General features: G+C 41.7%; 1 protein-coding gene across 3 annotated transcripts in view; it reads left to right on the plus strand.

Moving 5' to 3' along the window:
* Positions 1-18,754, plus strand: part of SLC35F1 (solute carrier family 35 member F1) — a 691,661-nt gene extending 672,907 nt beyond the window's left edge. For all 3 annotated transcript variants that reach the window (XM_069235371.1, XM_069235372.1, XM_069235373.1), the window contains one exon: positions 12,190-18,754. In XM_069235371.1, the coding sequence (XP_069091472.1) occupies positions 12,190-12,414 (225 nt within the window). In that variant the 3' untranslated portion in view covers positions 12,415-18,754. The remainder of the gene's footprint in view (positions 1-12,189) is intronic.
* Positions 18,755-19,084: the final 330 nt, after the last annotated feature.

Genomic DNA, 19,084 nt, shown 5'->3' on the forward strand with positions numbered 1-19,084 from the left:
GGAGTGAGATTAATGAGTGTAATGGATGCAGGAGAGTGAGGGTGATGCTAGGGCCATGATGTATACCTTCCTGCTAAAACAAACAGGGAGCAAGGGTCACATGATGTCACTTCTTGTGATGTTATTAAGGTCAAAGGGTATGTGATGTCACTTCCGCCACCTCTGGCATTTTGGTGAATAGACACCCATGGATAACCCTTACCCCTCTCAGTTCTGTGTCTAAAAGGAATGTTATGTGACACTGCTTAGCAGGTGGTCAAACCTACTGTCGTATGCAATGCATTGTGTAATTGGGCATATGTCCAACTTGCTTTTTTTTATCACTTAAATCTTAGTTGACATGTTTTGGCTGTCACTGAATTACAGAGGAGTTTGTGTAAGCTGACAAGATTGTACAATGAATTCACTGTATGGTTTAACATCTTCAATTTGCAAAGATACTTTGTGTAAATTTAATTCCCCCTAGCGCCTCAGTAACTGCGTTTTCTGGGCTGATGAATGCTGTCAATTAAGCATTCTATGCTGTTCAGTGCAGGAACAATTGTAAGCGAACTTTTATGTTTGTGGAATGCCTCGGTTTTCAAAATCTGGTCACCCTAACACTGTTTTAGAACTAGTGAGCCTCATTACATAAATAGTCCAATGTACCTAGGTGGAAATAAGTTATCTGGCCCTTGCAGAGTGGGAGCACAGAGAATAATCCCCTACATTTAGGTAGGCATGAAAAATTACCAAGTAGACCGTTTTCCTGCCTCACTGGATATATCCATCAGATGGAGACATTTGGGCCTGATTTACAGAAAGTGCCCCTGGGGGCAACAGGCGTGTGTGCCTACTTTGTGGCCCTCCCAGGAGACCTTGGTGTTACAGAAGAGGCCACAGTAGCTTGTGCTACCACTTCTGTAATACTGATAGCACTGACCCACTTGTAGCACCATTGCTACCGCAGGAGTATTCCCATGCCCCCATGCAAATGAGGAAATCTCCTTGCTTCTGCAAACGCGCTGTATGATAGATGCAGGTGCAAAGGCAAAGCAGCTGTCAGGGGGTGCACTCTCAGTGTGTCCCCTGATGGCAGCCCCCTAGAGGAGGGAAAAAGGGTCCTATGGACCCCCCAAACATCCCTTTGCAGGTCGGTGCAGTCACTCACTTTTAGGCAGCTACTTCGTATTTTACTTGACAAGTTCGCGGCTGCCCTGGGGGCAACGCATTCGCTGTAATTGGATGCACTTTCACTGTTTGCACACGGTGCACCTATTTAAAGGTGTGCCATGGCACAAACATGAAAAGTGTGCCCTGTGTGTAATAAGGGCCATCCTGTTCCACTGTGCATGATGCTTCTTAGTAAGAGAGTAGCTAGTTCCCTTGGAAAGTCACAGCAATACCTCTGATCTCTAAAGACCCACCTGCACCATCCATGTTTTGAACAGCACACCACTGATCTAGTTCCAGACCCACCTGAACCCCCTGCACACACCATCCATGTTTAGAACAGCAGACCACTGATCTATATCTGGGCAGTGTATAACTTTCCACCTTCAATGCTTTGGGTCAATACAGCACTTTCTGTGGACAAGTGGTGACTGCTGAGATTTTGCCTCCAGTGGGCGTTTCCGCTACTCACTACCACCTCTTCTGGATGATTGAATGTACAACCCGTTTGAGAAAATCCTGTGTACTTTTTGATTTGTTCATATTTGTCACACTGTCCTGTATAGCTCATCAGAGATACAAAGTGGCATCAATAAAAGAACAGCAGGCCAATGAAAGTAATTTATACAAGCCACAGTTGACAACACGAGTTTCACCTGATTGCGAGGTCAGCTTGGGCTTTTTCAAGGTTAAGCTGTAGCTTCAGGTCATAGAGTCCAGTACGCAAAAGGTAGGCATGTACGTCCAATGCAGTTTGTTTGGTTGTAGGGGTAGGCTGATGACACGTAGGTGCCATTGAGGAAATGTGTGGCAACTGTAGATTGTATAAATTCAACTGTAATAATTTACTGGATTAAGTGCAAGGATAAAAACAATTCAAGTAATGTACAGGGCATCATAAAAAGGTACACATCACTGTTGGAAGGATAAGATTGGAACCAAATCAGGGAAAGTGCAAAATAATCACGTAAATCCTCATTTTTATTTGTTAAAACAAACAGGGGATAGCTTACCCATTGCTTACAGTAGTGCTTTCTACCTAAACGTTATAGTAGTGACTTTGTTTCTGGTATTAAGGCAATCCCAGGTTAAGAACTACATGGACCACAGGGTTGTTGATGTGAAAGGCGAGGCACTATTCTGAGGAAAATAACTATTTATGGCAACCATTTCCTTTATATATTATTTGTCTTGGCTTACCCTTTACACTCCACTCATCTCTCATCAATAGCCTTAAAGTTCAAAGTCTTGTAAGGAGCTCTGTCATCACTTTTCAATGTTTTCATTGGCACGCTGACAGTGATGTCTCATTTTCTTCTTTTATGACTTCTCACCTACTTCTTCACGCTCAGCTATTGTGTCACCGGCTGACTGGCTGACTTTCCACATTACCCTTAAACAGATCGCTCACATCACTCTCAAGACGGTCACTTGGTACTTCTCAGGATCCCAGAGGCAAGGACCTTGAAGAGAGGAAGATATGGCCGCCACAGAGCACAGATTGTACTGTGGGACCACCAGTTACTCATGTTTGGCTTCTGATATTCCTAGCAGGGATGCAGTCCTGACATCTTTTTTGCCAAATATTCAGTGGCTTGATAAAGGAGGTTTTATTAATTATGCAGCTCACTTTAAACATCTGCCCTTGTGAACTAGGGGCCAATGAAATGTGTTTTTTGGCAGCAGTGCATCGACTTCCTTTAAATGTACTCATGATTATGTGAATTGCCGTATTTTCTGCTCTCTAAATTTGATAAAATTAACATGCTAGCAACCCAAATTTTTATATTTTACAATGGTCTTTGTGTAAGATAATTGCAGTCCCCACCACTAGAGACAAATGTTCAGATGAAAGAACTGGTATGAGATACCTCAATTTATTAAGTCGATGAAATAGTTATTCTCTACTGCTCCTACCTGAGTTTTGAGGGTGACATTTTCAACAAGAGCACACCTAAATTTGGAAGTATTGGATAACAGTTAAACACTTTGTCTAAAATGTCTAAGACAGGGCTTGAATCAAATCCACACTCTTCCTTTCCTGACAAACACAATGAGCTCATTTTTGGAGCTGTGTACTTGCTAGCTATATATCACCATCCATATTTGAGATTATTCTAAATTATTCTTAAGGCGATCGGTGTGTCACGATCTTTTGTGAATTTATTATAAAGTTTCATTGTGATGAACACTTTCCTAAACAGCAATATGGTTGCCCCGAAAACATACAGGGAAATATCCCACAAATTAGTGGAGATCATAATCTAAATGAGTATGGCTATTTGTCTGGGGGATTTCCTTCTTCCTACATAACTCCACTTTTGTTTGGATTCAGGATGGAGAATTATCATACTGGGTAGCACACACAACATAATGCAATATATACATGTGATCCGTCTCCAGTCAATAATCCAAACATAGAAACTTAGAAATCACACTAATATGTGTGTTAGTAATAATGCACTTAAATAAAGATTTGGCAGATGAATTGCACTGCCTCAAAGTATTACTTAAAATGTCCCCTTAATAAGAATTTCTGCAATTCTACTTATTGATACATCTATAATAATATTAGTATTAAAAAATAATAGGAAATATTTTTAAGCTTATTACAAGAGAATTGAGATGTCGCCAAAAACAATACTTTTTGAGAACTTTCGAAAATAGAACATATATTGTGCAATCGTACAATTAAAACAAGAACATTTTCAAATATGGATGTCTCTGTGAAAGATCCCCTTATGTAGCTCATCTACATTCGGAATGCTATCTATCTTTATAGCGCCACGTGAGTGTTTTTTATATTCAAATAAATATTTTTTTCTGGCAGAAAAAATATATTGAGCATCTGGCTGTACTTTAAATGAACATGTGTTTCTGTTTCTACACACTTCTTGCTACACTGCATGGCCTTTGGATAACATTCCTGCTACAAAGCAGTTTAACAGTCCCTCGACTGCACAAAGCTCCTTTCTAGCACAAGCTTCAGAGCTCCCATGTTTAATCAGACCTCTTGTGCTCGCAACAGACAAATGAAATGAATTTCAAATTACAACATTGCAGACATACATGTATGCAACATGGGAAAACAAAGATATTTTCTCAGATCATAATCCCTTTTATCATTTGTTTTTCCTACATTCAAAAACACTTTTTATGAAAATCCTTGTTGCCAAAACAAAATATTTAATAAATTTGTTTTCTAAACACACCGTAATCTTAGACACCTTTGAAAAAAAAACTTTGTGTGTGTTTTGAGTTAAGGCTTTATTTTTATAAAATCGTTTTATTGTTATTATTAATGAACCACAAGAAAGCAGCACACGTATATCCAAACACACAAGTAATATACACATGTAAGCAAAATAACAGTTAACATGTGTTACAAATACCCCTCCTTCTTGAAAGCTTTTTAATGGGAAAACAATAAATTATAATTGTATTTGTGTATCTTATGATCAACTTGCCATAGGTTGTTTTCTCTGATTTCTCTGCTCTTCAAATGGCAATTAAACTATAAAGTGCAATTAGTATATGTCCAAATTAAAACACCCAAATTAAGTTTGAGTGATGACATATCCACGGAGTCCTACTCTTTTTTGTGATTCAGTTTAAATTACTCTTTCTCTGTGAAATATTTTATCCTAGAATGGTAGCGGTACTGGGAGAACGGAAGTCCCTAATTGAATTTTTAAGAGTCACCAAACAACTGAAGCTTTTGTTGCACATTGTAGGGTGATAGTACCTCTCCTTTATGTCATGTGGAACTGTTAGTGGTATTGTTTGTCTGGAAGGCTAGATCACTTTGTTAGGTTCTAGGAACCAAGGGGCTTATTTACAATATTGTAGCGCAGGGCAGCGCCGCAAGGCTTCTTGCTGCACTGTCCTGCAACAAAAGAAAAGGGGAGGAATGCGCTGTATCTGAGATACAGCGCATTCCTGTCCTCTTCCACTGTGATGGCGCATAATTGACTGCCATGCGCCTATGCTGACACAATTGCACCATGGTGCAAGGGGGTCTGTATTGCAGGAATGATTGTTTGTATGTAGTAAGGGACACCTTGCAAAGCCTTAATCTCCCCATTTTTACATATAAACCACCCCTAAGCTAGGCCCTAGGTAGCCTATAGGGCAGAGTGCTGTGTAATTAAAAGGTTGGACAAGTAATTTTAAATCTTACATGAGCTTGTAGTAAAAAAACTCCTAAATTCATTTTCACTACTGTAAGGCCTAGCCCTCCGATAGGATAACATTGGAGATTTCTTATTACATTTAATACGCTGTCATTTCCAATTGAGAGCTGGTGTCTATTTCATTTTTGGTGTCTATGAAATTGTAATAAGAAAACCTCTTTAATGGAAAAGTCATATTTTATATTACCATTTTTAAAACACCGCTTTTACTAAGTTGTCATTTTCCTGCTCTTAACCCTTTTGTTACTGCAGCCTGTCTTGGGTCACATGACTGGGTGCAACTGCAAGTTAGACTCACACAAAAGAGGGAGAAGGTGTGCCTGAATGGACCATCTACTGGCAGGATGGGAGAGGCAGAGCTGACCACAGCCCCACTTACAACTTATAGGGCCTGATTACAACTTTGGAGGACGGTGTTAATCCGTCCCAAATGTGACGGATATACCACCTACTGTATTACGAGTTCCATAGGATATAATGGACTCGTAATACGGTAGGTGGTATATCCGTCACATTTGGGACGGATTAACACCGTCCTCCAAAGTTGTAATCAGGCCCAAAGTCTGTGCTCTGCCTTCACACAAAGAGCCTAACAACTCTGCATTGTCACTACAACCAACTTGGAGTGAGGGCAGGGGAGATAGGACATTCCATGCACTTCAATGCCACTGTCTAGAAGCTTCTCCCACCTTCAAAAACCAGGGCAGTAGGCTTAAGTGTAGGGCCTCAGATAAAAACTCTTCAGTACACTTCTGGACCTGTGAATACTCTGCCAGGAGGAAGTACTCCTGTACTGCTAAATGAATTGCCAATCAGCTTGACTGCTGTTCTGAAGGAACTGCTGCCCTGCTGTGCTGCCTTGCTCCCTCTTGCCCTCTTGCCTGGGGAAGAACTGGACCTGCAACTTCATCTTGATCCCAGGACCCGAGAGTGACTCCAGGGGCTAGCCTGCTGGTCTCCTGATCTGAGCCCTGGGTGGCATAAAAAGCTCCCTAACCTCCTTAACCAGTCTCTGGACCCATCTGCAGGTCGATCCTGACCCCCATGTGGTGCTTCTCAGGTCATGGACCCTTGGTGTGGCTCATGGGTGCTGAAATCAAGCTCCTATTTGCACCAAGACCTCGCCCCTCACACCGCAAATCAGCACAAAGCACTGTCAGCCCAACTCTTTGCACTGCAGCATTGACCACTCACTGGGACCGCCACCATGAAGGTCTAGCAATGCCTGCCCATGACACCGGCCAGCTCCTTGCACTTCACCAACTGCATCCCACAACACTCTCCCTGCTGCTCACCACCTTCTGCAACGTGAACAGTTTAGCATGAACTTGAGAAGGTAAAACTTCAGAGGGACTAACCTGGGTCTGCATCCGACCTGCACTCCATCACAGTCAGCCTGATCTTTTGATTTTGACACGGTCCGGCATGAATGAAAGCTGCATTTGGCACTTTGTGCTTTTAGGCACTATGTTACAATTTATTCTTTAAAAATTCATAACTCCAGTTCTACTAATTTGGATTTTTGTCAATTTGTCTTGTTTTATTTATTCTGCTCTATAATTGTAACCTTGTGTGGAAACTTTTTGTTGGCATTTTCACTCTTTTACTGTTTGAAGTGTTGCAAAAATACTTGCACATTGCCTCTAAGTTAAGCCTTACTTCACTGTGCCAAGCTATGAGAGGGTTGAGCCAAGGTTAATTTAGGTTTGGCTTGTTCCTCACCCTGATAAGGATTGTGGTTGCTGCTTGACCAGGGCTCACACCCAAGTCAACCAATAGGCCAATTTTTTACAAGGACAAGTTAGAAAAAATGCAAATATGACTTTGGAACTATTTCACTTTCATTCTACTCATGTACATATGGCTGGTTCAAACTCAATTTTGCTCAAGTAAAACTTACTTACAGATACTTAATTTAATTTACTTTTAGATTCTCAAAAGCATCTAATTTTGTGTTTGTTGGAAGCAGAGGGTAGTGTCCTTTTCAAATCAACCATGAGGCCACCACAGTAGATGTATTAATTTAAAAGCGGGTGGGAGTGAATTTTTTGACATGCCACGTGGTAGAAGCACAACCTCCTCATGATCCACATCTCTTGAGGTCCACAATTCACCCCTGGACTCAGACAACTTTTGTGAGCCCAACATATTATGAAAGTAAAACCTAGAAATCACTGTTTCAGGGCAGAGTAATCAATGAAACCCTTCTCCCTGGTTTCACAGAATCAATACTTTAGCTTCCAACCTTTTGTACATACACAGCCTATATTTCAGGTGTATCCTTAGAGGCTATAAACCAATGGAAGACGCATAATTGGTACCTAAGTCTGATAACCGTAAGGAGGAGCACCTTCCTTTTGCACTCCTCATAGTTGCAGATTGGAACCTTCCCCATCTTCAGCATCACAGTCCTTTCTCAGGAGTATTTTTGGCACTGGAACAAAACATGTAGGACAGGCTAGACGTTAGAGTACTATCTATGTGATGAGGCTTCAACACAAAAAGAAATTATTATGTTGAAAGGATTTGGTCTTCAAGAAATTAAAATTCCTGGTAATTGTCATGATTGCCATTCACAAAACACACACATTAGGACCTCACACATACATTCCAATGACCCAACCAATACACTCATCTATCCACATTTGACTCATCAAGAAAGGTTCTGCACTCATGAGCATGCTTTAATAATCTACATACTTGCACATACACAAACGTACTATTTTCTCCCCAGTGGAGTAGTGCAAACTTTTCTGTTTTCACACTTTTGGGTGTACACACCTGATGCACTCTGCACACACTTTCATCTGATGTCACACCACTACACTAACATTCAAATCATGTCACACTCACACATATTTAAATTACATATTCACATCACATAAGTGCGCATACACACTTTACGGGTCTATACACGCTCCACTCATGTTTTATGTCTTCATTGACCTAACAAAGGCACTCAGCCCACTCATCCAAACACATAAACACACTCATGCACCAAATTTACATGATTGACTAATTAATACTCCACTCTACAGCACTCCATTCACAAACACTTATACATAAAAAAAACACCCACTATGGTTTACAAACAGACCCACACGAACAATATATTTAGTCACACTTCACTCTTATGCTCACTCTCTCAGACCTACGTTATCAGCAGGTACACACTCCACTCACCCACTTCAATCATCCATTCACATAATTCATTACCCTGCACAAACCACCTATAAACCAACACACAAGCATTAAACCAATATACCCCGCACATAAATTCCACAGACCCAAAAATGTCTCTCATTTATACACATTCGACTCACCAAAAAGGTACGGCACTTACTGTACTAAATAGGGATGGGTGGAACTTGCCGAGTTTCACTCTGCATAATTCTGGGGAGTTACATGAAAACTCCATAAGATTCTGCAGAGTTCTGCGAATGGGTGGAAATTGGTACGTCGCACTGCTTGTGCTGATTTTAGCACCGGGAGCTTGATCCGTGCTGAAAAATCAGAACGAATGCCACCACATGGCTCGCAAAATGGGACTGTTGCTCAAGTTGGTTTTGCTGTGACTCAAGTGGATTTTTGTACTTGAACAGCACTATTCTCACTGTGAAGGGTTGCGAGCTCTCGAGCCCTTTTGCAGTAAGAAAAACTCACCGGGTACCTTCCTAGTGCCTGAAAATCGTGCTGGGGAATGCCAATTCATACTTGCACTTGCCAACTTACTGTTGGTGAGCCGCACACAGGAAAACGCACACAGCGTTTGGTGGAATTTTCCTGGAAATCTGTGTTACAAGTGTAAATTCCATCAATTTTGCAAGTGGAGTGGAATTTATCACCCATTTCTAGTACTAACTTACAGATTAATGTGTGTATTAAAAACCACATACACAAATTAATGTAGTCTTTTATCCCTATTTGAGTAGCTCACACTTTTCTGTATTCTCACATGTGGATGCACACAACTCATGCACTCTACACAGACTCTTCTCAGATATATTACACTCATACTGACTACATTCAAATCATGTCAATCTCGTGCATATTCAAATTACACATGCAAGTCACGTATATGCACTTACACGTTTTACTGGTCTATACAGGGAGTGCAGAATTATTAGGCAAGTTGTATTTTTGAGGATTAATTTTATTATTGAACAACAACCATGTTCTCAATGAACCCAAAAAACTCATTAATATCAAAGCTGAATATTTTTGGAAGTAGTTTTTAGTTTGTTTTTAGTTTTAGCTATGTTAGGGGGATATCTGTGTGTGCAGGTGACTATTACTGTGCATAATTATTAGGCAATTTAACAACAAAAAATATATACCCATTTCAATTATTTATTATTACCAGTGAAACCAATATAACATCTCAACATTCACAAATATACATTTCTGACATTCAAAAACAAAACAAAAACAAATCAGTGACCAATATAGCCACCTTTCTTTGCAAGGACACTCAAAAGCCTGCCATCCATGGATTCTGTCAGTGTTTTGATCTGTTCACCATCAACATTGCGTGCAGCAGCAACCACAGCCTCCCAGACACTGTTCAGAGAGGTGTACTGTTTTCCCTCCTTGTAAATCTCACATTTGATGATGGACCACAGGTTCTCAATGGGGTTCAGATCAGGTGAACAAGGAGGCCATGTCATTAGATTTCCTTCTTTTATACCCTTTCTTGCCAGCCACGCTGTGGAGTACTTGGACGCGTGTGATGGAGCATTGTCCTGCATGAAAATCATGTTTTTCTTGAAGGATGCAGACTTCTTCCTGTACCACTGCTTGAAGAAGGTGTCTTCCAGGAACTGGCAGTAGGACTGGGAGTTGAGCTTGACTCCATCCTCAACCCGAAAAGGCCCTACAAGCTCATCTTTGATGATACCAGCCCAAACCAGTACTCCACCTCCACCTTGCTGGCGTCTGAGTCGGACTGGAGCTCTCTGCCCTTTACCAATCCAGCCACGGGCCCATCCATCTGGCCCATCAAGACTCACTCTCATTTCATCAGTCCATAAAACCTTAGAAAAATCAGTCTTGAGATATTTCTTGGCCCATTCTTGACATTTCAGCTTGTGTGTCTTGTTCAGTGGTGGTCGTCTTTCAGCCTTTCTTACCTTGGCCATGTCTCTGAGTATTGCACACCTTGTGCTTTTGGGCACTCCAGTGATGTTGCAGCTCTGAAATATGGCCAAACTGGTGGCAAGTGGCATCGTGGCAGCTGCACGCTTGACTTTTCTCAGTTCATGGGCAGTTATTTTGCGCCTTGGTTTTTCCACACGCTTCTTGCGACCCTGTTGACTATTTTGAATGAAACGCTTGATTGTTCGATGATCACGCTTCAGAAGCTTTGCAATTTTAAGAGTGCTGCATCCCTCTGCAAGATATCTCACTATTTTTGACTTTTCTGAGCCTGTCAAGTCCTTCTTTTGACCCATTTTGCCAAAGGAAACGAAGTTGCCTAATAATTATGCACACCTGATATAGGGTGTTGATGTCATTAGACCACACCCCTTCTCATTACAGAGATGCACATCACCTAATATGCTTAATTGGTAGTAGGCTTTCGAGCCTATACAGCTTGGAGTAAGACAACATGCATAAAGAGGATGATGTGGTCAAAATACTCATTTGCCTAATAATTCTGCACTCCCTGTATACATTCCACTTATGCTTTACCTATTCAGTGAACTAACAAAGGCACTCACCCACTCACCCAAACACATATACACACACATACACACTTCACACAACCATGCACCACATTTACATGTTTAACTAATTAGTACTGAACTAATTTACAAACTCTCACACATAGAAAAAACATCCACTATGGTTTACATACAGACCCACTTTACTCAAACTTGACCAACACATACACACAATGTAGTAATGCACAAACGTTATATTCCAAAACAATCCACTAAATCAAACTTGACACACTTCAGTCACGCACAGTATAACTACTCATACTCCACTCTTATGCTCATTCTTCTCATACTTTATTAGCAGGTGTACACTCTGCTCGCCCCCTCTAACAGTTTATTCCCATAATTTATTAACCTGTGCAAACTACCCAAAAACACACACACACAGTCAATAAATCAGTACACTCTGAATGTGCCTGCAACACACAAGTGCATTCTGCTCTCACCTAGCAAGCATGCTATTACTATAATCACAACCCACCACAGCACTGCATTTGCTTGAACACAACTCACTTAATCAACTCATATGGACTGCACACATACACATTCTGTTCACTCGCTCTACACTCGGATATTTCTCTCATGAAGACACTGCAATAAACCATCACATTAGAGACCGTATGCGTTGTTCATCAATGCAAGTGCAATTTGTGTTTCGGCCCCAAGAGAAATGCATGGTATGTTGTGTTATGTTTGTGGCATTTGAATTCTGCATTCTTGTGGTATTTTATTGTTTCAGGATCTGGCTGATATTCTCGTTAACTAGTTCCAAAGAGGTCTTTTGTCATTGAATTAACATTCCCCAAACACAAGGCTCTGCAGGAACATATAGGTTCAGGCTTCTACTGTTACCAACAGTCCTGTTGTGCATATTGGCACCATTAAACTATTCCCTTTATATCTGTTACGTCAATTATAGGGATTCTGTCAATTACGTATGCAGCCTTTATGTCTGTGAACAGAAATAGTGGTCTAATGTCAATTATATATACATCAGAAATGGAAAAGGGACTGACAAGTTTTTGCGTGCTCCAGTCAGGCTGTCAACAATGCATTAAACTCAGGAAAGTATGCCACAGTCTACATCACTACATATTTTAATGAATCCTTTTTTCTCTGTTTAGTTTTCAGGTCTGTACCTCTTGTCATTCTTCACTATCGTTGTTGGGCTGGTCCTGTACTCGTCCACTTCTACGTACATCGCCCAGGATCCCAGGGTATACAAGCAGTTCCGCAACCCATCTGGACCTGCAGTAGACTTACCGGCCTCTGGCCAGCTCGAACCATCAGTAACATACACCAGCCTAGGGCAGGAAACGGAAGAGGAACCCCGCGTCCGTGTTGCCTAAACCAAGGCTATTGCAACCCACTGAGGATTCAGTGGAGTTTTTCTTTTATGTCCATTATCCCTGTATTGTGCAAAGAGAAAGGTATTTACCAGGTGCGGCTATGCCAGGTGACAAGCAAAGATAGCAAACTCATCTTACTTGAGGAACACAATGAAAGATATCTCACTGGATGCATATTAGCAAACAGTGGAACGGGACGATGCAGACTGTGGAACGCTCTACCTTTCGCTATGCTGTACTGAAACACGTTGATATTTAAATCAACTGGAAATCACTAAGCCTCAAAGTTAATGTTAGGTTGCTTAAATTAGATGTTAATTTCACCTCGAAATTTGGGTTTGCACTCGACATAGTGTTTGTTACACTGTGGGTATGTTAATGATGACGTTTAGCTAAAATGCACATCACTGTCAAGCCAAAGTGAGAGGAGCGGATACAATATAGCGCCTCGAATTTGGATTCCAGGAAGGAATGGCTGGCAACAATCATGTATAAAAGCAGGCCCAAGAACGTTTTTCACTGCCAAAATGTAGTTTATCAAATTATAGTGCTGTATATTTTCCAAGTGTCTGAGTTCATGTGATAAAACATTGCATTTTAATGGAAAGAGCATTTCTGGAATGAGGGTACCACTAAAAGGCGGGTAAATGTATCTATTTTCTTACTGACCCCTAAGGAGATTCACGTTATTGCAGCCATGAAGTGTGAGAAATTATTTTGTGATATTAATTGTATTCTAGTCTTCTAAAACAAAGCCTAGTGGTGTTTCATGTTCTTATGTGCTTTGTAAAAAATGACTGTTATACTCTGCACTGTTAAATCTTTACATATCCTGCGGCCTTTCAACAGAAACAAGATTTGTTTTGCAGTTTTATATGGCGCAAACTTGACTCTAAGGTATTGAAACGCTTTTCATGTGCACCAGTTACATCACACAAGCAAGCCTGCCAACCTGTAAATAATTGTCACTGTGTGAGGAGGGTTGGAGCCTTTGTGGGGTGGGTCATCATTCGGAGAGCTACCTAAGAGGCACTCTGCCCTCCACCAAGCCTACCGCACCCCCTCCTCCCCCCCACAAAATGGGTCTCTGAGGCTGTCACCGACATCCTGGGGTGTTTCCAGACCTCTTAAAGAACATTGGCTACATAGAGCCACAAAAAAAGGATTAAATGCAGTGGTTTCCAGCTCCTCACCTGATGACTGTATAAAGTTAGCCCAAATGGTGTAACACACGGTGGCACCCTGTGAGTTGGCAGGTCTGTACAAAGTAACATTCATGTTTTTTAAGGAAGAAAGAGATAAAGGCCCATATCTATACTGTGTTTGCGCTGAATTAGCGTGATTTTTTTACCCTAACTCAGCGCAAACCTAACTCCACATTTATACTTTGGCGCTAGACACGTCTAGCGCCAAATTTATGGAGTTAACGTCGTTTTCTGGATGTGAAAACCTACCTTGCGTCAATGAGATGCAAGGTAGGCGCTCCCGTCCAGAAAAGGACGATATGGCCTTAGCGCCATATTTATCTCCCCATGCTAAAATCAGCACGGGGTATGGGGGTCTTAAATATTGGTGCTAAGCTTGCTTAGCGCCATTATTTAACGCCTGGGTATGGGCAGGCGTAAGGGGACCTGTAGGCATATTTCCATGGTCAGAGACCATGGAAAGTGCCCATAGGTGCCCTTCCCTGGCCCCAGGGACACCCCTACCCATCCCCACCCACACCGGAGATACACCACAGGATGGGAGACCCATCCCAGGTAAGTCCCGGTATGTATATATATTTTTTTATTTTACCCGCTCAGGGGCCTTGACTTGGGCCCGCATGCATGGCGCTGGCCTCAATGGCCATGCCCAGGGGACAATGGTCCCCTGGGCATGGCCATTGGGGTGGTGGCCATGGCTCCTGTCTTTACTAAGACAGGAGCCATGTCCATGGGGGTTGTGTGCCAGAAAATGTCACTACACCGCTTAGAAGCAATTTTTCTGCCTCTAAACAATGTAGCACCATAATTAGGCACACATGCCCCGGTTTCACTTACGCCTCCCCCGCCCTGTTAGCGTCCTATCCAAGGACGCCAACAGGGTTTTAGCGCCGGCTAGCGCTATTCCATAAATATGGCGCACGGCCGGCATCTTGGAATGGCGCTAGCCGGCGCTATGCTTTTTCACGCAAAACTGCGCTAATGCAGTTTTGCGTGAAAAAGTGTAAATCTGGCCCTAAGTGATTTGTCCAGAATCACAGGATGTTTAGCTGTGCTGAGGATCCTTCTGGACCCCAGTTCCAAAGACGACACCTCTGGAATCAAGTGTCTGCATCCTCTCTCTCTCTTTACACATTGCAGAAATTTCTCACACGACCACACACAACACACAGATACAAGAGCAATGCAGGCACCGGGCATTTAAGGGCTGCTCTTACATATTATATTTTTAAGTGCATATGATTTCTTCCTCCACTTTAATCCCTATGATCTAAATTGTTTTATCCGAACTTTCTATCAAGAAGGTCCGGTCACTGAGTGCTTAGTAAATAGTTAGTGTTCCTGCTCACCAGTGGACTTTCTGTGTACTCCTACATGTGTCTTCTCATTCGTTGTGAAGCAAGGGAGTTAATGGCCCCATTACAAGGTATTGCCTTCTTGACACAGGGTTGTAAAAGTGAGACATATTGGAGTTGCAGTTTGACCTTCACACACCTAGGCTCCAAAGCCTCAGCATCTGCTGCAGTAATGACCACTATATGCCCCAGTACTTCATTTCTGTTTTGCATTAAGAAAATATACTGCAATTGGTTCAAGCTTAGAACGTGATTAACATGTTACACAGATCCTAAAACACATGTACGATATTCTATGAATGAAGACGCACACAGGAATAAGGAGGCAGCTACTGAACCTCAGCGAACCAAGAGAATACCTTTCTCTGACTATTTTGTTTGACGTCATTGTAAAGATTTCTGAAAACTGCCACTTGCTTTGTTGTATGTTTACATACTTCCATTTTACATACGTTTAGTTTATCACAAATGTGCTATTTATGCTGTGAACCATTTTTGGAATCTCTTATTATTTTCGTTTTTACCATTTTTTTCCGCCATGACACTAAGCCGGAGGCGTTAACTTGGTGCAGTGGCGTAGTGGCTGCTCCTAGCCAGTTTTGTCGGCTTGGGTGTTGTCTAAGAAGGACTGCAACTGTGGTGGCTCGAGGGGGACATCACATAAGTTTTGAGACTATTTTAAAACTTCTCACCTTTGAACTGAAGGAAATAGCTTGTGACTGTTCAGATATGCACTCTATACCAGTAACAACAACATTCCTGTATGTTGCTCATACAAGACCTTAGTTGTCACTCAGATTTTATTGTCCAGAAACACGGAAACCAGCAGGGTACAACAGATTTTATTGCTCTAACCCACATACATTTTAACATATCTGAAAGGAGAAAGCTGCAGAAGCCTTCCAACTTGTGTCTTGCCTCTCTAAATAGCCCAGTAGTGTCATATAAGGATTTTTGGAGCCTCGGGCGAGATACATTTTGGGCCCTTGATTCATAGCAACTTTGAATTTTAATCCTCATTTTCTGCTAATTGAAGCCCACATGATGGCAAACAAACTTTCAGAAATGGGGATCAAACAAAAACAGTTGAAATATTGTATTTTTTCAGTAGCTCCAAAATCACGAAGATGATACGGGGCAAAGAAAGACATAGAGATAGAGGTATACAGCAAGAAGACAAGATGTTGAAAAATAGAAATTGACAGAGGGGAGATAGAAAGAGAGAAAGTGAACTCTCCCCGGGGGGCCACCTAGAAAGCGGGGGGCCAGGGGCACATGCCCACTTTGATCATGCCTTAAAACATCTCTGTAGCTGAGAGCTAATTGCTTTTCACATGACCCAGCTTCCTGTTCACTCCTCCCATGGACATGCGGAACCAAAGTGTTGGTACGTGCGTGTCTGGATGATACACACTTTGAACTCATCACAGCCCATATTTCCCTTCCTGAGTTTATCAATCTTCCAGGGATCATGTGCCCAGACTTAAGAGCACAGAAATAACATTTTGCATCAGTTAGTCAGTGCCTATGCTGTTTTTGTATCATGTCAACTGGTACAAATGTTGGTGCAAACTTTTCCAACACAGGACCAATCTGCGTAATCTATCCAAAGCGGTCTTACTTGGAGGAGGCCCCAACAGACAGTCACCTAATGTGACAGATACAGACCGAAGTGAAGGTAAATCTGCTCTACCAACCGATAAAAACCGAGGTAGTTTCAGACACAGGGCGAAGAGCTGCACTAGTATTAAATGTTGCTTATCATTCAACCCAAAAGCAGCTACCAGTTAAAAGAAAAACAAAAAAAATCGTCGACCAAGCAATTCTGTATCTTGCACCACTGTGTCATCTCAAACTGCAAGGTTTTCATGTACATTTTAGTGTAGATATTGCTAACGTGTGCTATTAACATTTGAAACGTGTGTAGTCTTGTTTTTTTTAACCATTTTATTATTCCTCGGCGCTAGCTATGAATATACAGGGAGTGCAGAATTATTAGGCAAGTTGTATTTTTGAGGATTAATTTTATTATTGAACAACAACCATGTTCTCAATGAACCCAAAAAACTCATTAATATCAAAGCTGAATATTTTTGGAAGTAGTTTTTAGTTTGTTTTTAGTTTTAGCTATGTTAGGGGGATATCTGTGTGTGCAGGTGACTATTACTGTGCATAATTATTAGGCAACTTAACAAAAAACAAATATATACCCATTTCAATTATTTATTATTACCAGTGAAACCAATATAACATCTCAACATTCACAAATATACATTTCTGACATTCAAAAACAAAACAAAAACAAATCAGTGACCAATATAGCCACCTTTTTTTGCAAGGACACTCAAAAGCCTGCCATCCATGGATTCTGTCAGTGTTTTGATCTGTTCACCATCAACATTGCGTGCAGCAGCAACCACAGCCTCCCAGGCACTGTTCAGAGAGGTGTACTGTTTTCCCTCCTTGTAAATCTCACATTTGATGATGGACCACAGGTTCTCAATGGGGTTCAGATCAGGTGAACAAGAAGGCCATGTCATTAGATTTCCTTCTTTTATACCCTTTCTTGCCAGCCACGCTGTGGAGTACTTGGACGCGTGTGATGGAGCATTGTCCTGCATGAAAATCATGTTTTTCTTGAAGGATGCAGACTTCTTCCTGTACCACTGCTTGAAGAAGGTGTCTTCCAGGAACTGGCAGTAGGACTGGGAGTTGAGCTTGACTCCATCCTCAACCCGAAAAGGCCCCACAAGCTCATCTTTGATGATACCAGCCCAAACCAGTACTCCACCTCCACCTTGCTGGCGTCTGAGTCGGACTGGAGCTCTCTGCCCTTTACCAATCCAGCCACGGGCCCATCCATCTGGCCTATCAAGACTCACTCTCATTTCATCAGTCCATAAAACCTTAGAAAAATCAGTCTTGAGATATTTCTTGGCCCAGTCTTGACGTTTCAGCTTGTGTGTCTTGTTCAGTGGTGGTCGTCTTTCAGCCTTTCTTACCTTGGCCATGTCTTTGAGTATTACACACCTTGTGCTTTTGGGCACTCCAGTGATGTTGCAGCTCTGAAATATGGCCAAACTGGTGGCAAGTGGCATTGTGGCAGCTGCACGCTTGACTTTTCTCAGTACATGGGCAGTTATTTTGCGCCTTGCTTTTTCCACACGCTTCTTGCGACCCTGTTGACTATTTTGAATGAAACGCTTGATTGTTCGATGATCACGCTTCAGAAGCTTTGCAATTTTAAGAGTGCTGCATCCTTCTGCAAGATATCTCACTATTTTTGACTTTTCTGAGCCTGTCAAGTCCTTCTTTTGACCCATTTTGCCAAAGGAAAGGAAGTTGCCTAATAATTATGCACACCTGATATAGGGTGTTGATGTCATTAGACCACACCCCTTCTCATTACAGAGATGCACATCACCTAATATGCTTAATTGGTAGTAGGCTTTCGAGCCTATACAGCTTGGAGTAAGACAACATGCATAAAGAGGATGATGTGGTCAAAATACTAATTTGCCTAATAATTCTGCACTCCCTGTATATCTTACCCCATGGGTAGGATTCTATCATTAAACTAGTTTAACTAACAAAGCACACTAGTTTTGACACTGCAGAATGTGAAGCAACTGTCTGAACTGGAACAAAGGGAACCCTGCACCAATGGAAGGAAAGCCCTTCTCTGTTTTGATATTTGCATGCTCTTACAGTATATGGACTGGATGTGGCAATGTACCGCCTGTATAATGTTTTCCAATAAAATATAAATAATTTATGCTAGCTCTGCGTGCTTTTTGATGCTTGCTCAGTCTATTTCATTATATAATACACTCATCCAGAACAGTCCCAAAGGGGCCAGATCACTAATGGTCCACAGGGGATTTGCTTCAAACCCTGCCCTTTTCCATTCCAAGACAGCATTTACAGGTATGTTAGTCCTACCGGTTCAATTAAAGAAAGTCAAGGGTACAGCTTCCATTTTGTTTTTGCTGGGGTTCTTTGAAGCCCTGTTCCTATACGGTAGAGTTCTGGCCTCAGTGCTTAATTTGTATCTTTGTTTGCCAGTGCTTAGCTCTGGGACTTATTTGTAAACAACATTTATTTATGACA

Source organism: Pleurodeles waltl, chromosome 5, assembly GCF_031143425.1.
Source record: "Pleurodeles waltl isolate 20211129_DDA chromosome 5, aPleWal1.hap1.20221129, whole genome shotgun sequence".
In the NCBI taxonomy this organism is placed as follows: domain Eukaryota; kingdom Metazoa; phylum Chordata; class Amphibia; order Caudata; family Salamandridae; genus Pleurodeles; species Pleurodeles waltl.